Source organism: Papaver somniferum, chromosome 11 (genome assembly GCF_003573695.1).
Source record: "Papaver somniferum cultivar HN1 chromosome 11, ASM357369v1, whole genome shotgun sequence".
Lineage (NCBI taxonomy): Eukaryota > Viridiplantae > Streptophyta > Magnoliopsida > Ranunculales > Papaveraceae > Papaver > Papaver somniferum.
Window position 1 is genome coordinate 7,553,846 of NC_039368.1, and position 18,570 is coordinate 7,572,415.

The following is an 18,570-nucleotide window of genomic DNA, read 5'->3' on the forward strand; positions in this document are numbered from 1 at the left end:
AAGCTTTCGAATTGACGATAGAGTGGATGGAATCCTTAAGTATCAATAAAGTCATCTTTGAGATGGACTCTGGAAATGTGTTCAATTCTCTTCACAGAGATGAGTCACAATTTCATTGGTTCAATCAGAACTTAATTCTTCTTAGAAAGAACAAGTTTATTAGTAATAATCTCTAGTTTTGCAAGTTGGTCAACATGCTAGAAAACAATATTGTTCATAATCTAGCAAAAAAAGAAAAGCTAGAATTGGAGCAACTAATTTTTGTAATGCTGCAAACTATCCTCGTGACATTGTTAAATGGATGGAAGAGGACTATGTAATCATTCATAACAGATGATCAATAAAATCCTTTTAGTATAAAAATGCAATATTTCTTTAGCTAAATGGAAAATACTCATCAGATTAATTAGCTAAATCATGTAGTGGAGATGATCAACATGGCAAATAATAAGAGAAAATGTGTATAACAAGCAGAAATTGAAGAAGCAATATGTGTTCACTATTGTTATATGCCATTAATCGAAGCAGAAACAATATTAATGAAACAAACAACTTACTTTTTTACCTTGAAATAGTTTAGGAAAATTTCATTTCACGAATCAGTAACTCAATGGAAAGCGATATACCTGACTTCTAATTTATTTAATGTTCCTTTTCAAATCTTTTTTATGAAGGAGTCTGGAGTGATTCTTTGTTATTGTTTTTATTTTCTATACCTATTTAGAATGTTGTATTTTTTTAATTGTTTAAAAAGAAAATAAAACAGTAAATACAATGGATTTTAATTAGCTAAAGGTTTTAATTAGTAGGTTTCCACCGATCTTATTTTGAGGTTTTTGGAACTTATTTCCTCTCAATTTCAACTTTCTTTGCTAAAAAATAAAATAAAAAAGATATACAAAGACAGTAAATGATCAAATCCTATAGAAATCTAATCAACTATGACTAAACAAATATTGCACTAATAAATGGAAAATACTAGGTTGGCCGAAGGATTTGTCCGAGGAACTCATTGCATAAGACAAGAAATGAGGCTCACTTCAAATCTTTTCTGATAGAGACTAGAATCACTCCCAAACCACTATTGAATTCTCTCATTTCAGTGCCCCAAATGAAGCAAGTAGGTTAGCAGCGTGCCTTTGGTAAAAGAATTGATTTTGCCGTGGTTACGGTCATTTTCACCCTTGTTGTATCTTTACGCAAAACGGAGACTCAACCGTTTGGTCACGGCCACAAAATATTTCATTCACTCTGGACGGCGAGAGAGGAGAGCAACATGGTAATCTTCTCTGCAGTATTTCATCCGCTAATGCAATCCATAACCAAACCACTCCCTCCACTTTTCACTACACCACTAATCCCTCAACCCACCTGCGTCAGAATCCCAATTCGAAACCCTAGAAACCCAAAAAGATTTGTGGTTTTTGCAGAAGGAATCAATGGGTTAAACTCAGATGAGAAAGAAAATGGCAATAATGGGAAAGAAGAGAAAAACCCTTTCTCCGATTTCAATTGGAAAGATTTGTTAGACCCAAATCCAGAGAATTTTGCAGCAATTGCATTAACTGGTTTACTAACATGGGCTAGTGTTCAAGTTCTTGGGCAGCTTTTGTTCATCTCTTTTGCTATCCTTGTTGCTGCTCTCAAGTATTCCTTTATTGCTGCTCTTCTTATTTTCATTCTCATTACTCTTTTGTGAATGTAGTTTCCATGTTCTATATATGTTTTTATTAGTTCCTTTTTAGATTCATTGATGTTATTGGTGTATATGAAAATCTTATTTGTTAGTTTATGTAAATTCAGATACATTGAATATCTTTGCGGTCAAGGATTTGGGTGACTTCATCAGTTGTAATTTTAATTTAGGGACACGAATTTGGGGGAAATTTTAACACGGCTGAAATTTTGATGCAATTGATTAGAAACTATAGTATTGTTTGTTTATTTGTATTTGGTATGAAATTATTGGTTCGGTTTAAGTTATGGGAGAAGGCGTGCTTACCATTTAGATAGTATCATTTTATTCTTTAATCGTAGAACATGTATATATGAAGGGGTGGTAGACTGGTAGTGATAAAGAGAAGAAAATTCAAGGAGACCTGTTCGAACCAATTGCTAAGACAGCGAGGTAATTTCACATATTACAGCATTGCTGAGATGAATACCTGAGATTGTTCACCTTGTGTTTCTCTAGCATTCGCTCAATCTCAATAGGATTGAGGTCTGATGGAAATAAACGATACACATTCAAGTTTACATGTTCACTACTCATAGAAGGTTCTCTTTGTCTTCTTATTTTCATTCTCATTACTCTTTTGTGACTGTAGTTTCGATGTTTTATATATGTTCTGATTAGTTCCTTTTTAGTTTCATTGATGTTATTGTTGTATGTGAAAATCTTATTCAGTTATTTGTTAGTTTATGTAAATTCAGAAACATTGAATATCTTTTCGTGTCAAGGATTTGGGTGATATCATCAGTTGTTATTTTAATTTAGTGACACGAATTTGGGGAAAATTTCATCTGGGGCTGAAACTTTGATGCAATTGATTAGAAACTGTGGTATTGTTTGTTTATTTGTGTTTGGTATGAAATTGTTCCTTCGGTTTAAGTAATGGGAGAAGAGGTGCTTACCATTTAGATAGTATCATCTTATTCTTTAAACATAGAACATGTATGTATGAAGGGGTGGTAGACTGGTAGTGATGTACTTGGATGAGATAAATGAGAAGAAAATTTAAGGATACCTGTTTAAACCTGCTAAGACAGCGAGGTAGTTTCACGTATTACACCATTGCTGAGATGAATACCTGAGATAGGGTATCTGTCATTGTTCACCTTGTGTTTCCCTAGCTTTCGCGCAATCTCAATAGGATTGAGGTCTGATGGAAATAACCGATACGCATTCAAGTTTACATGTGCACTACTCATAGAAGGTTCTCTTTGTCTTTCAAACAAAGAAGGGAGTCAAGTAAACATAGGATTTTAAGTTTGTTGTTCCCTGCAAGATAAGGTTCATTTAGATTAACACTCAGGTGCCATTTGGAGTATCCAGGGATTATCAGTCTGTTATGATGAGTGGATTATCATATTTTTATGGTGCTTTTGTTTTCTGTGTTCTTCAAAGTTTGCCTTTTTTTCTCTTCTTTTGTGTACATGCAAGTTCTGTCGGTCATCTTGTTACTTGTAAAGTCAGTCCCATTGGCTATCTTTTCACATAAAGAGTTTGTGTTTAAGGAAATGTATGATCATTTTTTGAGCTTTTTATTTAGTACCACAACTCCACAATGAAGACTAGAAAGACAAAAGGGGAAAACTTATTCAGATCTGGATTTTGGATGTATTTAACTTGAGCAGTATTGTTTGTAATTGTGTTTGATATGAATTCGTGCCTGCATTGGTCTTACGTTATTGGATGTACCTTTCTGCAGGATCATTTCACTATTGTACCTAAACTCTGTTTTGAGTGTTTCATACAGATTTAAAAGTGGCGATGGTTGTGCACCGGATGGGGTTAGATTACACTTTTGTAGAGACCGATAGTCTTTTGACGAAGTGGTATTAACTGCCAGGTATTTCCATGTGTTGCAAAATTTGCTGAGATAAATAGCTAATATGCTAACTAGCCTAACCGTCATTCTCCACCTCGTGTTTCTTCCTTCAATATATGTTCATGCTTACTTGTGCTAGCTTACGGTTGCTGCATCTAATGCTAGGGAAATGGTGAGATACCTTTACCAGTAGATGTAGTGACTCTACCTGCTTTACTCAAGTTTGACCAGACTTTAGACAATCAATAGTTTCATATTAACATTGACTAAACTATTGATTGTCTAAAGTCTCAGACAAATAAAACTGCTAAGTAATCTCTTTGTCCAGCTTGTCAACGGCAGCAAGATTTGATTAGAAATAACTGATACCCTGGTCTGTTTTCAGGTATGGGTCCCTCGAAAGACCCAATAGCTTGATCTGTCTTGGATTTTATTCCAAGTCATCTTAGATATAGGATTCTATTCCTAAGGGGAAAATTAGAGTCGTCTGGGGTTCTATTCCAGAATCATACATTAAATAGAATTCCCAATATACAATGGTTTTGAATTTTCTTTAAGAGTTTCCTGTGTAGAAAGGATATCTAGTCCACAAAAGTGTGCTGGTTGATACATTTTAAGGGGAGAAATTTCTGCTAGACGAAGAATTCAAAAAGAGGAATAGGAGAAAAGAGGGATGCAACCTTGAAAATGTAAAGCTGTAAAGAGACTCTAGAGAAATATAACACTTAGTGTAAAGCATGTAAGCTACTCAAAGTGTCTCCTAGTGTCGGTTTCAGTAAACCCATGTCTGAAATATCAACAACTGTGAGATACTTTAAAGGATTTAGCTTTCTGGCTTCAACAATGGCAATAAAGTCCTTACTGAATCAGTTCCCTAGTTGTTGATTGCAAAGGAAATTTTAGGGACTATGTTGTAATTATAAATTTGAAGTATCAAACGGATTAAATTTTTGGAGGTGCTCTTTGAAAATAGATTGCCAATCCATAAAGCATGTGTGGTTTTGTTTCTTTGTTTTATCTGCTGGTAGAATATACACCATACTGTTAGACATGGAAAAGTTCGCAGCTGAGATCTTTCCTTTTCATGTGTTGAAAACTTTCTTATTCTATGTGCAGTGTAAATTTCTTCTATCATTGATTTTAACAGTAGATAATGTTCCCTCGAAGAATTGGTTTTGGTGTTTCCAAATGATATCTAGATAATTCTGTCAATGTCCTTCCAGTTATTTCCTGTCATTTCTTCCAGTTATTTATTTCAGCCCTATAGTACAGTACTTTTCAATTGCTAAATTCTTGAACTGGTTTGCTCTATAGTACAGTACCTTGTAGATTCTGTCTCCCTTAGAAAGATATGTAAATCTGAAATGTACTCGTTTGTTGATTGACCGTGCTGGCTGGTTTTCTTTTTGCATCACAAGACAAGTTCTGCAGCATAGATCAGAGATCTATCTCTGAACCCGATCAAGGGAACACTCCGCAGGTGTTTGTTATTCTTATTTATCCTATTTTTCAGATCACAAACATCAGTGTAGTGAATATTTATAGACAACTTGTAATTAATAAACTCCAGCACTTTGAGTTGGACTGATTATACTTATATGTAACTCATTTCATGAGCAGGACAGAATCCAAGTTCTCAACCAAATTTATCTTTGGTTTGAAATTTCATACTTGGAAGTTGGGAGAACAGGGCCCTCCTCCCCTGTAGTTTTGTCAAGCCTTTGGAGTCAAATGTATAGAGCCTGTAAAAACCGAGGACTATCCTCAATGAATGTAGGAACAACGTTGACGTACGAAACCAGAACAATTAGTTTAATGTGTCATAAATTTATAATCAAGTCGCACTGATAATGAAACAGTAATCAGGATTAGTATATTTGTATTGTCTAAATCAAAACATGCTGTTGCATTCATTGTATACATCATTTAAAGATTAGTTTACCCAATTAAGATGTCTACTAATTCGAGCAGGTAAAAGTATACATCAGATCACAGATGTTTAATGCAACAGTCTTTCCATTTTGAGATGTTTTGATATGAAGAAGAAAAAATCATCTCCGATGAACTTCCTAGAATCTGATCGAGTGTGAGATAGCGGTTGCACTAGCTCCGCTGTTGACTGAGCTCCACCGATCGAAAACTCTCAGAATCTAAACCTTTGTAAGAACCAGGAGATAATCCATCTTCCAATAATCTATCACTATGGTTCTTTCTTCTTCTCCAAATACTGAAAATTACAAACCCAATAACTAGAACTAAAACTATTATTGCTCCAATTATCAAACCAAGACCAACTGCAACGCTAACAACTCTTTTCTTCTCTTCATTCTTCACTTTAAAGAACCCTGATTTACCTTCATCTCCATCACTAACTAAACTATTAATTGGGTACTGAATCTTGTAACAAAACTTGGTTGCATTATTATAAACAGCTCCCCAACAACTACAGTTTCTTTCACAAGAATCCTCACAATCATTTAATGTTTCCATCTTTTCAAACCCCATCCATTCTTTGTAAGGCACTTCAACACCTTTCCTTCTTAAAATCCAGTATCCTTTCCCTAACACTTCATTTTTGCTACAGAAATCCCCAGCTTTATGTGGAAAACACTCTCCTGAATTGTACTGAGTCTTGTTATCCAGACATGAACAACCTTTACCCGGTTGACAAAGACCATAAGAACCACAAGCATTCGGAAGCTCACAGACGTCAGAAATTGCTTTAAAATCCAACACCCAAGTTGTTCCACTCCAGTAATAACCTCTGAGATTGCCATCTGATTCTAGCTTTAGTTTTCGAATTCCCGGTACCGGTCTTTGGAAACTGTCGAAAGGAAGAATATCTACTGGAGCTTTTAAAGTTTGATACATACCCAGATATCCATTTGAGCTAATTCTTGCATAAATTGGACCGTTTCCTACAACAATCTCTGCCTTTGCTTCCATAGCTCCATGTTTCCAATACAGCTGTGTCGAATTCGTATTAACTTTCGAGTATAAACCAAAATAAGTATCTCCTAATGTCATAGAATACAACCCATTTCTAGAAACAAGAGACATGGACACTGTAAAATTCTGACTCTCAATAAGTGTATCAAATGGAAAGTCATAACTTTGCCAAACAATTGATTGCTCATTCTTGCCTGAAAGCTTTTGCACTTGAAGATTTGAATCATGCATAAGTAGAACTCTATCACCAACACTTCCAGTTGACCAAAATATATTTGAATGTGAATCAGACAAAACTAGACTTCCATTAAAGGAAAGTTGGGTAGCTTTATGCCATCTTAGTGAACCAGTTGTATTAGCTAACCAAATGGGTTCAGAAGAAGGTACATGTAATATAGCAAGAGCCAGTTTGGAGTCCTCAATTCTAAGAAACCCAAGTGAGAAATCACCTGTTGGATCATTAAGAAGTTGTTGGAATGAAGTTATGGATGAGTCTGGTGTTGCTGTGAAACCTTTGAGTAGTTCTTGTGGGGTTTCTGATCTTACTTGTATGACTATGTTCAAAGAGAGAAGAATAGTGATAAGAAGAAGATGAAGATGAATTTGACCGGAGGAGCTAGTGAGTGTTTTCATGGTGGAACGGATTAAGAACTATGAGCAACCAGATAAGAAATGTAATAGTATAAGAAGACGATGATGCACTTGAGAAGAGGAGATAGAGACATTTGTTTATGTGGCTATGGGCAATATTTAAAGAGGAAAAATATAGTTTCTCTTACTTCAAGTGTTTAGAACCTTTTTTAAAGGTTGAAGATAAAAAACAAAACAATTCAAATAAGATAGAAACCAAAGAGGGTAGAGACCATAGGGTTCATTGACCACCTACGTCTGTTAGTCCAAATACAGACCGACCATTAGGCTTATATACTATAAACTCTTGATCCAGAGATAGTGAATCCTGTTATAACGATGAATCATACGAAAGCCATTAAATTTCGACGCATATTGCTTGGTATGTGATAAATTTTATTAGTAAACTCACAGTTATTTTGTAACTTGTTTTTCTGAGTTTTCGCAATTACTGAAAAAAATAAAATAAACTAGCAGCAAACTTTGAACTTACCGAAAGCTGAAATCCGATGGACCTGTAAATGTGAAAATTTACAGGCCATACCAAAGAGGGCCATAGACGGTAATCTTATTATCCCAGGTCCTTTCGTAAATCAAGTGGTACCTCACCTAGTATTTGTTATGTTCATATTCAGTGTAAAATAGAAACAATGTAATTAATGATCTACATGATAAAAAACTAAAACTATTATCATTAAGAAATTAAAACTATGATTCAGTTCTATGTGAGTTCCCAAATATAGTACCAGAAACTTCATTTTATTTTTATGTATGTGATCAACGGAACCTTCTTCCGTTCTTCGAACATTTAAATCACCGTACTTATGTACTTTTTATAACTAACCGACAGTACTTATCATGTTTAAGGAGGACTGTTGATTCTTTTGGGTTTGGGTTTTGAGAAAATTTTCTTCTTCACATTTACTACCACCTAGAGGGGGATATGTAGTCACTTTTTGATTTACCAGTACTACATTCCTTGGAAGAATTATTAAAATTCTTGAGAGCTGGATCTTCGTATTGATCTGCTCAAAGAAAACAAAGAAAACTTATTGTAGTCTCTGGTTAGAAAGTTTCTTTTCTTTTGTTTGATGGTTAGAAGAATGAGATATTCGTAATACCTGAAAATCAATCTAGATTTGCTCGTAATTTTATTTTAATAATGTAATTTACTTTCTTGATTCATGGGTTTGTGAGAAATTTGGTCAAAGTAGTCGGACACTCGCACTGTTGCATGCTTTAAGATATACAGTGATCTAGGTTGGCTAAGGGTGACTCTTATACACGACGTCATTCTTAATCCATGTTATCACTATCAAAATCAAGTAAGCCGACAATCATTGGTAAATCAACATCTGACATTTTAGAGATCCCAATTCACTTCGTGAATGGGATTAGCAAAACTGATACTGGAAAATACACATCTTAACTTATTGGCAGCAGGGTGGCGTATTTTCTAAAGTTATTTCTTTGGTAAATCAATATTAGTCAGACAAATTTCCCATCAAAGATGATTAGGATGCTCACATAAAAGGAGCAGTATGCACTCTATCACAGAAATACCGACCTGGGCACTGTACATGTGACAGGTCACTTCCCACCCAACTTTCTGTCTAAAAACTATAGCGGGATGGCAAGAATAAATTAGGTAAAAAGTAGTAATATGCATGCTCCATATCCGTTTTTGCTACCTTTACTGTAATTGAAAATGATAGACAATATCGCATTTGATTCCATTCTAATTCTAGTTGTGCAACTTTTCCTTTTTGGAATTTAAAGGCAATTAAAAGATTTGTAGTACAATGACAATCCCTTTCGGCTTTCACTTTTAGTCGTACTACATGCATTAATTAAGCTATATAGATATTTTGTACTTCATTTAACTGTATAATCAGTTTACTAATATGTCTACCATGCAATGAGAAATGTCAAACCTTAATAAATAACATAACCTGTTTTACTTCTTGCGTTTTGGTTACCTTTGTGGAACAAAATTACAAATCTTATCAGCTAATTTAGACTTTTAAAAGTAACTTTTACAGACTTATATCATACTTAGTCTCCATTTGAAACTAAAAATGCAAAAATTCAAATCTTATATGTTTTCTTCTGAATTTTCAACTTAAATCCTACCTTCATGGAAGAGGAAAATGAAGGTTTTATTGGTCTATTATACACCACCTAACCAATGGGAACTCAAGTTACTAGTACTTATGCATCAGAACTTAATTGTTAGGGGCTCCAATTTTTCAATACAATTGACTCTCCAAATCCAGAAGATCCTTGGTGGTTGCAGCTGAATTTAGTTGACTTCTTGTCTCACTTTGATTGTGTTATAAATTTCCAGCCATTTTTTTTCCCTTTGTAATTCAATTGCTTGAAAATGAAATTAAAAATTTAGTTTCGTTGTTTCTTTTTTCCTTATTATAAATGATTTTGACTTATTATATTGGAAGTGTCTCTAGTCTAGATAGATCATTTTGACTTGCCTTGAATGAATGTATTTAAGTCCAAGTTGGGTATTAATCAAATAGTACATGAGTTTGTCCCCTTTAGGCTCTTTTGGGCAAATGAATAGGATAGTAGTTATTGCTTTAGGCTTGATGAGATTTAGATGCATATGGGTTTGACTTTAACTTTGTTGGATGCTGCATCCGACCAAACAACCAAAACCAACCTTATCGCGTCGCGGCTCTCTAACCACCTTGAATATGTATGTATCATGATTCACATTCTTGTATTTATTGCTTATTGGCGATTCTTTAGGGAAAGGAGAAGAATAATCTAATAAGTGCTTTGTTTATGTTTCACGTAAGCCGTGACGTTTTTTGATGGGAAAGTTTGCTCGTGCACTTTGTAAAATATTTAAAAGTGCCCATTATCCAACCGCATCTCCCTAGCTTTATAAAAGTTGGATATTTTGTTTGGCGAGTAGTGGGTGGTCGGGTGTAAAATATATGACAATGCCCATAAGAGTGTAAAGTGTGCGGTGCTCCTGCGCTAGTAACCGTATTCCTGTAGCATTCGCCATGTAACCTATGGTTACTTGTTTTTTCTCAATCCATGTGGAAAAATCTCACAAGTCTATTTCAGGGAGTGGGACTGTGGGAGTAATTTTTAAAGAATAGGTAGTGATGGGATCACTTGGATGTAACTGATATAAGGTCGTCTGTAAGATTAGGTGATATATCGGCTTCCAGTGATGTTGTTTGGGTGCCAGTGGGATGCATCATGCATCAGGGGAAGATGTTAACCACACACTACTGATGAAAGAAATTCTAGCAAATTTAGCTAATATGTCTGCTATCTTATTTATTTTTTTTGGGTACATAATTGCACTGCCAAGAATTATTTCTAGAGAAGAAAGCTTTGATATCCAAAAGCATATTTCGAATCCTCCAGTCCACATTGTTGTTGTCTTTGTTAACTGCTTCTGCTACAACTTGAGAGTCCAGTTCAAAGTAAACTTTCACTAGTTGCATATCTTCAGTCCACTTGACAATTTCCTAGAGACCTTTACATTCTACATGCTTTGGACTCCATGCCGATTCTAAGTAAATGCATTTGGATCCCCTATGTTCACCTGCAAAATCACGCAATATAAGTCCAATGCCACCATTTTTAGTATCATAATTAAAGGAACCATCAACATTTATTTTAAAGGAATCTAAAGGGGTAGGACTCCAGTGTAGATTAATTCTACACTGTTTAGATGATTGTGAAGGAAGTTTTGCAGATTTCTTCTGAAACAACTCAATCTCCAGCTTGCACTTGTGAATGATTGAATCTAAAGAAATCTTCAAACCCTTGAACAGAGTGTCACATCTTATGTTCCATAAACACTAGGATACTATGGATATTTTGCAGATGTCTTCTTGCTGAATTAGATTAGCTGATAGTTTATCAAACCAGCTGGTGCACCAGGTAACCAAATTAGCATCTCCTTGAATATGAATGCCAAGAACAGCAAACCAAACTTCTCTTGAAACATTGCAATGCAGGATACTATGTGAAGATGTCTCCAGGGTTTGAGAACACATTGGGCAATCATAATTCCCATCCTGAATTTCATAAAACAACTTATCTCTTGTCTGCAAGATATCTAGAAGACATTTCCAGAAAAATTGAGTTATTCTTGGGAGAATAGGGAGTTTCCACATTCTTTTGAAAATATTCTTCATCCTTTGATCTAGAGATTGTCCAACATTTTGATCTTCAAACATTCTTCTATATGCAGATTTCACTGTGAACTTCCCACTTCTTTCTAAAGTCCAAACAAGCCTATCTTCATGTTGTGGGTGTATTGATAACTTGAGAATCAACCTGGCTGTTGTATCTTCAAATAAAGAGAAAATCAGAGAGTAATTCCATCTCCAGAATCAGTGAACAACTGATGAAGATAAGTACAACTTTGATAGTTAACTGCACCATCTTTGGGGGTTGGTGGATCAGGTAGATCTGGGATCTATCTATAGCTCCATATCATTATCTTATGACCATTCCCAATACTCCAGCAGCTGTATTTTTTGATAAACATAAGCTCAGAGATTATACTCCTCCAAGACCAGGTAGAATTAGGATTCTCTTTAATGTTGAAAACTTTCCCATCTGGGAAATATTTAGCTTTAAGAGACAATGCACACATAGAGGTATCATGTGTGCATAATTTCCAAGAAGATTTAGACAGTAAAGATCTGTTAAAAAGTTTGAGATCTCTAAATCTCCAACCACCTTCTTCTTTAGGTTTACTTACCTTTTTCCAAGAAATTGCAGGATTTCCTTTGTTTGTTTTCTTATTCCTCCAAAATTTATGTTGAGAAGAGTTTAAACAATTGATTGTAGTATCTGGCAGTTTAAAGATGATCATGTGGTGCACTGTAATTGCATTTGTCACATTCTTGATCATAACAAACCTACCTGCCTCAGAAACATTGACAGACACCCACCTGGACAACCTATTTTCCATGTTATCTTGCATATTAGAGAAAGGGATTCTCTTATTTCTACCAGCAAAGAAAGGTAATCCCAGGTATTTTTATTCACTGATACTCAGCTGTCTAACTTGTAGGTTTCCACTGCTAATCTGAGCACTTGAAGTACTTGTATTCTTATTGAAGAAGAAAACTGATTTGTGGAAGTTAATAAGCTGACCAGAACAAGCACTTAAGTCTTCAATAACTTGAAGCAACTTGTTTGTTTGAACCAGATTAGCTTTGCAGAACAATAAGCAATCATCTGCAAAAAGAAGGTGATTTATCTTGGGAGAAGATCTTGAAATCTTGAGAGAGTGGATCTCCCTGACTGATACCCCTTGTGGGAATGAAAGATGAAAAAAGTGATTCACTAATCATAATCTCAATTGAGGTAGTACTGATGCACTGATGAATGAGATGACATAATTTATCGCAGAAACCAAATTGTTTTAACACCCCATCAAGAAAAACCCATTCTAGCCTGTCAAAGGCTTTAGACATATCCATTTTTAAGGGTAAAGGACCAATTCTACCTCCTTTTTTCTTCATTGCTTTTACTAGTTCTTGAACAAGACAAATATTTTCAGATATTAGTCTACCTGGCACATATGCAGACTGCATTGGAGAAATAATTTGTACCATGTGTTGCTTGAGTCTGAGAGCTATCACTAGTAGAAAAGTGACATTTAGTAACAGTTCAAACTTTTATAAAGTAACAGTTCGTAAAATGCCTGTTACTAAATGTTAGATAGTTAAATATAACAGTAACACTTTTCGTAAGAACTGTTACATAATGTCATCCAGGTTGTATACTGTAACTGTTTTTATAGTAAGTATTACTATATACCCATGTTACTGTAACATATTTCGTATGTCGCCATTTCCATTACAGTTCTTTAAACCAACTGTTATTATATACCTTTGCTACCGTAACATATTTAATATGTCACCGTAGTTGGCATTATCGTAACGTTTTTTAAACTAAATGTTACTATATATCTATGTTACTGCAACATGTTTAATATGTTACCATAGTTGACATTATCGTGATATTTATGTAAATTATTTATTTGTATAACTAGTTTTTGGGTATCCGGTTCAAAAAAATAACTACTTATGGACTGACATTAATTTAACATCTTGATTAAGTTCTAAGCACGAGAGCTAGCCATGGCTCATATTGATTGTTATCTAAGGTTTGAGAAAAAATCGAATATAACACAAAATAATAAACAAGTTGTAAAAATATGTAGGAATATTAAAAATATAAATTGTGTTGTAGTTGCGTGGTGTGACGACGAATGTGGTGGAGGTATAGTTTACTGTCTTATGAGAGTAAATATTTTATTTGGATAACATTAAACAAAAGGAAAACATGGAAGAGTGGTTCAAGAGTTATAATTAATGCAATAGGTCTCAAGGTAGAATCTTGTGAAGTGTACTTTTATGGAGTTTATATTTCATGTCCAAGAAGACCAACTCATGGTAGTGGACGCGGCGGACATGGTGGTGACGGTTGTGGAGATGCTAGTGTTGATGGTTGTTGCAGTGCTGGTGGTGGAGGTAGTGGTGGCGCTAGTGGAGGAGGTAATGGTAGTCAGTAAAAACTGTCAGTTTTTATGACAGTTTCAATAAAAACTGTTACGGTTACTCAAACAATAGCAACAGTTTGTTCCCAAACATGTTACAATAAACTTCTAACGGTAACGGTTTTATGTAAAATAGTTACAGTAGAAATTATTCAGTAACATATATTTGATAAAGTGTTACTGAAAACTACCAACAATAATAGTTTTAGAATTTATGAGTCATTTTTCAATAGCCTTTCCGTAACAGCTTTTATAAACTTTCCGTAACAGGGGCTTTAGTAACACCGCAGAAAAAACTAAAACTGTTACGGAAATAATACAGTAACAGTTTTTAACTGTTACGGATCATCATTTTTCTACTAGTGTATAAATTTTGATATCAACTTGTAGATTGTATTACAGAGAGAAATAAGTCTGAAATCCTCAGGTTTGTGAGATCCACTAGCTTTGGGAATGAGTATGATTCTTGTATTATTTATTTTCTTGAGCAAATAACCTGAGCTGAAAAAAGACTTCACCATCTTGCAAACATCATCCTTCACAATCTGCCACTGAGTTTGGTAAAAGCCAGGTGGGAATCCATCAGGCCCTGGACTGGTCCAAGGTTTCATTTTCATAAGAGCATCATAAATTTCAACATCTTCTGAAATCCTAGCCAGCATTTCATTATCTTGGTCTGTAATACATGAAGAAATATATTGAAAGAATTGATAACAATCAGTTGGTTGAGAGGTAGTACTTATGTTTTTGAAATGTGTGATGAGAAGACTCTCTATAGAAGCTCTATGTTGATACCAAGAGCCATCTAGAGCAAGTAGAGAATCTATCTTGTTTTTGTCTCTTCTGTGATTAACTCTTGTATGAAAATACTTAGAATTCCTGTCCATATGATTGTAAAAATGATCTTTTGACTTCTGCATATTTGAACTAGCTTGGATTTCATTAAGCTTATCTATTTCAATTTCCAAGTTTTTAACTTGTTCAGTATTGTTGCCCTGTATATCTGAAGCTTGAAGAAGTGGCAATTCTTCTTGAAGTAAAGTAATCTTAGCCTGAATGTTTCGATAAGTTGCCTTACTCCATTTAGAAAGAATACATCTTGTATTTGAGAGCTTATCAATTAAGAGGAATGATGTAGAACCTGAAAGGTTAGTTTTCCAGGAAGACAAGATTTCATTCTTACAAGCATCATTTTGAAGCCAATGCTCAAAAAATTTCCAACATTTTCTAGAATTTCTAGAGTTACTATACATAGTTAACAAGATGGGAGCATGATCTGAACCTTTAATAGGAAGATGAGTAGTATTAGGGTAGGATAACATCCATTCACTATTAACTAGAGATCTATCTAGTCTGGATTTTATTTTACCTGTTCCATGGCTATTACTAATCCATGTGAACATGTTTCCACTATATCCTAGATCATGAAGGTCAGAATACTTGATGTACTCTAGAATTTCAGTAGAGGAAGGTTCAGAATAAGTATTTCTTTCAGCAGCATTCATGGTAATATTTAAATCTCCTAAGAGTGCCCAAGGGACATTCACTGAAGTACTTAATCTTTGGATGTATCTCCACTGGGATGGCTGATCATTTTTATAAGGGGTTCCATAAACACAAGAAAGAAACCATTCTTCTTTACTAGGATCATTTTTAACTAGAGCATGTATCATGTTGGTTGAGGTATTTCAAATTTCTACAGTAAAGCCATCTTTCCAAAGCAAGATGATACCACCTGCCTGACCTACTGATGGGACAAAACACTTATTAGGCATCTGGAGGAAATTGGTGATAACCAAAATCCTATCATCGTTAATTTTGGTTTCCATCAAATATTATATCAGGAGAATGAGTGATATTTATATGATTCAAATAATCCTTAGTGTCTTTGCTTAAAATACCATGACTATTCCAGCTTAGAGTTTTCATGACTATAGCTATGTAGGATTTACTTAGCTTAGATATCAAGTTAAATCTAAATATATCTACGTAGGAGAACCATGCAGTACGGATGTCTAAAGAAAAATTATGGAAAACACAGCAATAAATGTTGTTTTTAGGGTTTAGAAAATAATTTATGAAAGAGTAGTGATTTCGAAAATATACCGAGTTGTTATGGGCCTCATTCATCTCATGGGGGTTCTCTCCATCTCCTGTTACTCCTTCTATAAGATCATGCTCCATTTCATCGGTGTTATTAGCAGGTTGCATGTTACCAGTATTGCGTTCCATGATAACTTCAGTAAGGTTTTCAGTTCTAGACCTTTGGCATTCCTATATTCCTCCTCTTCCATATTTTTAACTTTTTCAGCATCCTCTTCTTCTTTTTTTACGGGTAGCTTCACAAATTTTTTCCAACAGGGTATCAAAGTCTTCACAGATTTCTACTTCATAGGAAGCAGCTAGTTCATGAAAGTATTTAATGTATTGTTCATTAGTGAAGCCTCTTAACATCAAATCATGAGATGCATTAGCACATTCGTTTTCATCATGGTATATTACATAAAAATTTGGTCAAAGATTATGTGGTGGTCTTTCCCAATGAAATTTAACCCAGGTAACTCCACCAGCAGTAGTGTTCCACCATCCTCCTCTATGTAGTGTCTTGGTGAGATCTATTCTGACTCTAGCATTAATTTGAGATCCAGATTTAGTCTTGCAATCTACAGGGTCTGTTGAGATTTTAATACCCAATTCCTCAATTGCTTCACTGACAACTTCAATGGAGTGGCGTTCTGGAAGAAGATTTTTGAATTGGATGTCCCACTCTTGATGCCTGAACACCTAGTCTTTGATAGGGATAGCAGCATCATATTTGTGGAGACAAAGATGACTTTTGTTGACATTCCAAGGACCCTTAATTAGGATGTGATTCATCGTGTCTTCAGTAAAAAACTTGAATAAGATGAGATTTCTATCAACATCGCGGACATCTTTGACTCTGAATCTGTTCCAGAGAATAATAACTTCTTTTCTTACTGTATCAGTTTCCATAGGATCTTTCGCAAAAACTTTCCCAATAGGAGTAGTATTCCATTCATCTTTAGCTTTGGAGATAGAAGTTTTGGAACCTACAGTTTTTCTAAAGTTCCTAGCAGCAATGTCTCTGATTTGGGTGTTTTGCATCTTGCCAGTATAGTAGTGATTTAGTTGTTGGAAGAATAATAACCATTATCGGTTGGTGGTGAAATATAGGGTTTGAGAATGAAGTTAGGATAATAACTTTATAGGGGTACTTTCTGTTAAAATGGAGTATAGTAGTTATTATCGGATAATGTAGTTTCTGTGAATAGACTAAGGAGATTATTCTACTAGACTCAGTATCCGGGGGATTTGACCAAGAATGGATTCTCAAAGGAGCTAATTTCGGCTTGAGACTAATAATCCGGCTGTAACTGACCTTCAAAGAGGGAAAGTTTAGAGATTTGAATTTTGGGCGAACTGGGTTAACACATTGGTTTTGAATCGGATTTTGAAGTAGGTTGTATTTGAAGTTATCATTTAAATCATAAACATGATAAAGAACATAATACTGGTACATACTATAATTCTCCATCTTTGTTAAGATGTTTGGCAATACTGCTGCATACTGGATTGACGAAACTTCACTCAAAGATCACCATACTGAAAGAAGAAGGAGTATTATCGAGATTGAAGTCCAAAAATGGATGACCCTCATGATGTGATGAATAAAAGAGGCCCTGTAAGAAATCACTCCATAAGGAATGTGAAACAAGAAACAAACAAGAGAAGAATAGTGAGTAGTGACCAAAAAGAGTGACACAGAAAAGGAACTATAAGTTTAAGACTATTATCAAAGGAGTATGGTTAGATGATATATGCAAAACAAAGTTCATCTAAGAAGAGAAAACATGACTAATAATTAATCATGATCAATTAAAACTGAGAAGATTAAGAAAAACACGAGAATCTGAAGAAAAAGTATATATATGATAATTCATTTCCATCATCTTAGCAAAGATCCATTCGTGGTTGTTAGATTTTTCATCTGTGAAGGTGAGGGAGAAGGAGAAAGAGAGAACTTCTTAGACCTTCTTTAAAAGATATTCTACTTAAAAAATTGAAATCCAAGACTTGATAACCTAATTTACGTGGAATTAAGATCCCCTCATCCTAAATTAATTTATAGAACAATGCTGGAATCTGGACATACCGATTTAAAAAGACCTCAAAAGAAGAAAAAAATAGATCTTGAAAAAGAGGAAAGAATAAACCTATCTTTGAAAATGATTAAAACTTCGTTATTAGTTTCGATTTTAGTGTAATGTTGAATTAATCAAGAGCTAGTTAAACAAACGACCTACTAAACAAGGGGTCTAGTTAAACGGCAGACATCTCAGACAAGATGAATGGAAAAGGACAAGAAGAACCGCCCCTAGTTAGTATTACTTAATGTTTTGGTAGCTAAATTAACCTAATCCATTATCTAAAATCATACTGTATTTTTTTCACTACTTCTATAATCCTCTCTAGCCTTCTAGCCGTTATGGGCATCTGATTAAGTTGCCATGAACTAATCAATGGGATATGCTCCAAATATTCGCCAATGGATAATGTAAATATTCGCACGTATGTATGAAAATAGTTCTATTCCGTAGCATTTGCTCAGGATACACTCAAGGAAGTTATGTACATCTTTCATGGTATAGATATGCACTTTAGTTATGAGCCAGATTTTAGATTGTTTGTACCATGAGTAAAAATTCTACGTAATGGGCCAAATTGCTACTTGAATAACCTTCTGGTTCTCATCCAAGCCTGTCATCCAGCCAACCGACGTATCTACCAGCTAGTCCAAGCATTTCGTAAAGCCAACGACCGGTCAGTGGACAAAGTCAAAATCCGGTCAATGGAAAA

At 34.7% G+C, this 18,570-nt stretch overlaps 3 protein-coding genes across 3 annotated transcripts; 1 reads left to right on the forward strand and 2 right to left on the reverse strand.

The window, feature by feature from the left end:
• Positions 1 to 1,180: 1,180 nt before the first annotated feature.
• Positions 1,181 to 1,988, forward strand: LOC113322644. Its single transcript, XM_026570772.1, has one exon. The coding sequence runs from the start codon at positions 1,277 to 1,279 to the stop codon at positions 1,697 to 1,699; it is 423 nt and encodes a 140-aa protein (XP_026426557.1). The 5' UTR covers positions 1,181 to 1,276; the 3' UTR covers positions 1,700 to 1,988.
• Positions 1,989 to 5,358: 3,370 nt separating this feature from the next.
• On the reverse strand, positions 5,359 to 7,245 carry LOC113322643 (PAN domain-containing protein At5g03700-like). The gene has a single exon (XM_026570771.1). The coding sequence runs from the start codon at positions 7,131 to 7,133 to the stop codon at positions 5,655 to 5,657; it is 1,479 nt and encodes a 492-aa protein (XP_026426556.1). The 5' UTR covers positions 7,134 to 7,245; the 3' UTR covers positions 5,359 to 5,654.
• A 4,920-nt stretch (positions 7,246 to 12,165) lies between these two features.
• LOC113324027 lies at positions 12,166 to 15,365 on the reverse strand. Its single transcript, XM_026572367.1, has 3 exons — positions 14,189 to 15,365; positions 12,502 to 12,771; positions 12,166 to 12,365 (listed from the first exon to the last, which is right to left on the reverse strand). Exons 1-3 carry the CDS (start codon positions 15,363 to 15,365, stop codon positions 12,166 to 12,168), a joined length of 1,647 nt encoding a protein of 548 aa, XP_026428152.1.
• Positions 15,366 to 18,570: the final 3,205 nt, after the last annotated feature.

Bases quoted from the DNA above. Each gene is read 5' to 3' on its own strand.
- LOC113322644 (XM_026570772.1), top strand. From the start codon at position 1,277: ATGGTAATCTTCTCTGCAGTATTTCATCCGCTAATGCAATCCATAACC.
- LOC113322643 (XM_026570771.1), bottom strand. From the start codon at position 7,133: ATGAAAACACTCACTAGCTCCTCCGGTCAAATTCATCTTCATCTTCTT.
- LOC113324027 (XM_026572367.1), bottom strand. From the start codon at position 15,365: ATGATACATGCTCTAGTTAAAAATGATCCTAGTAAAGAAGAATGGTTT. The intron at 12,772-14,188 runs GTTATTTGCTCA...CTTTTCTACTAG, and splicing joins GAAGTCTTTTTTCAGCTCAG to TGATAGCTCTCAGACTCAAG. The intron at 12,366-12,501 runs GTACTACCTCAA...TTCTTTTTGCAG, and splicing joins TCTCATTCATCAGTGCATCA to ATGATTGCTTATTGTTCTGC.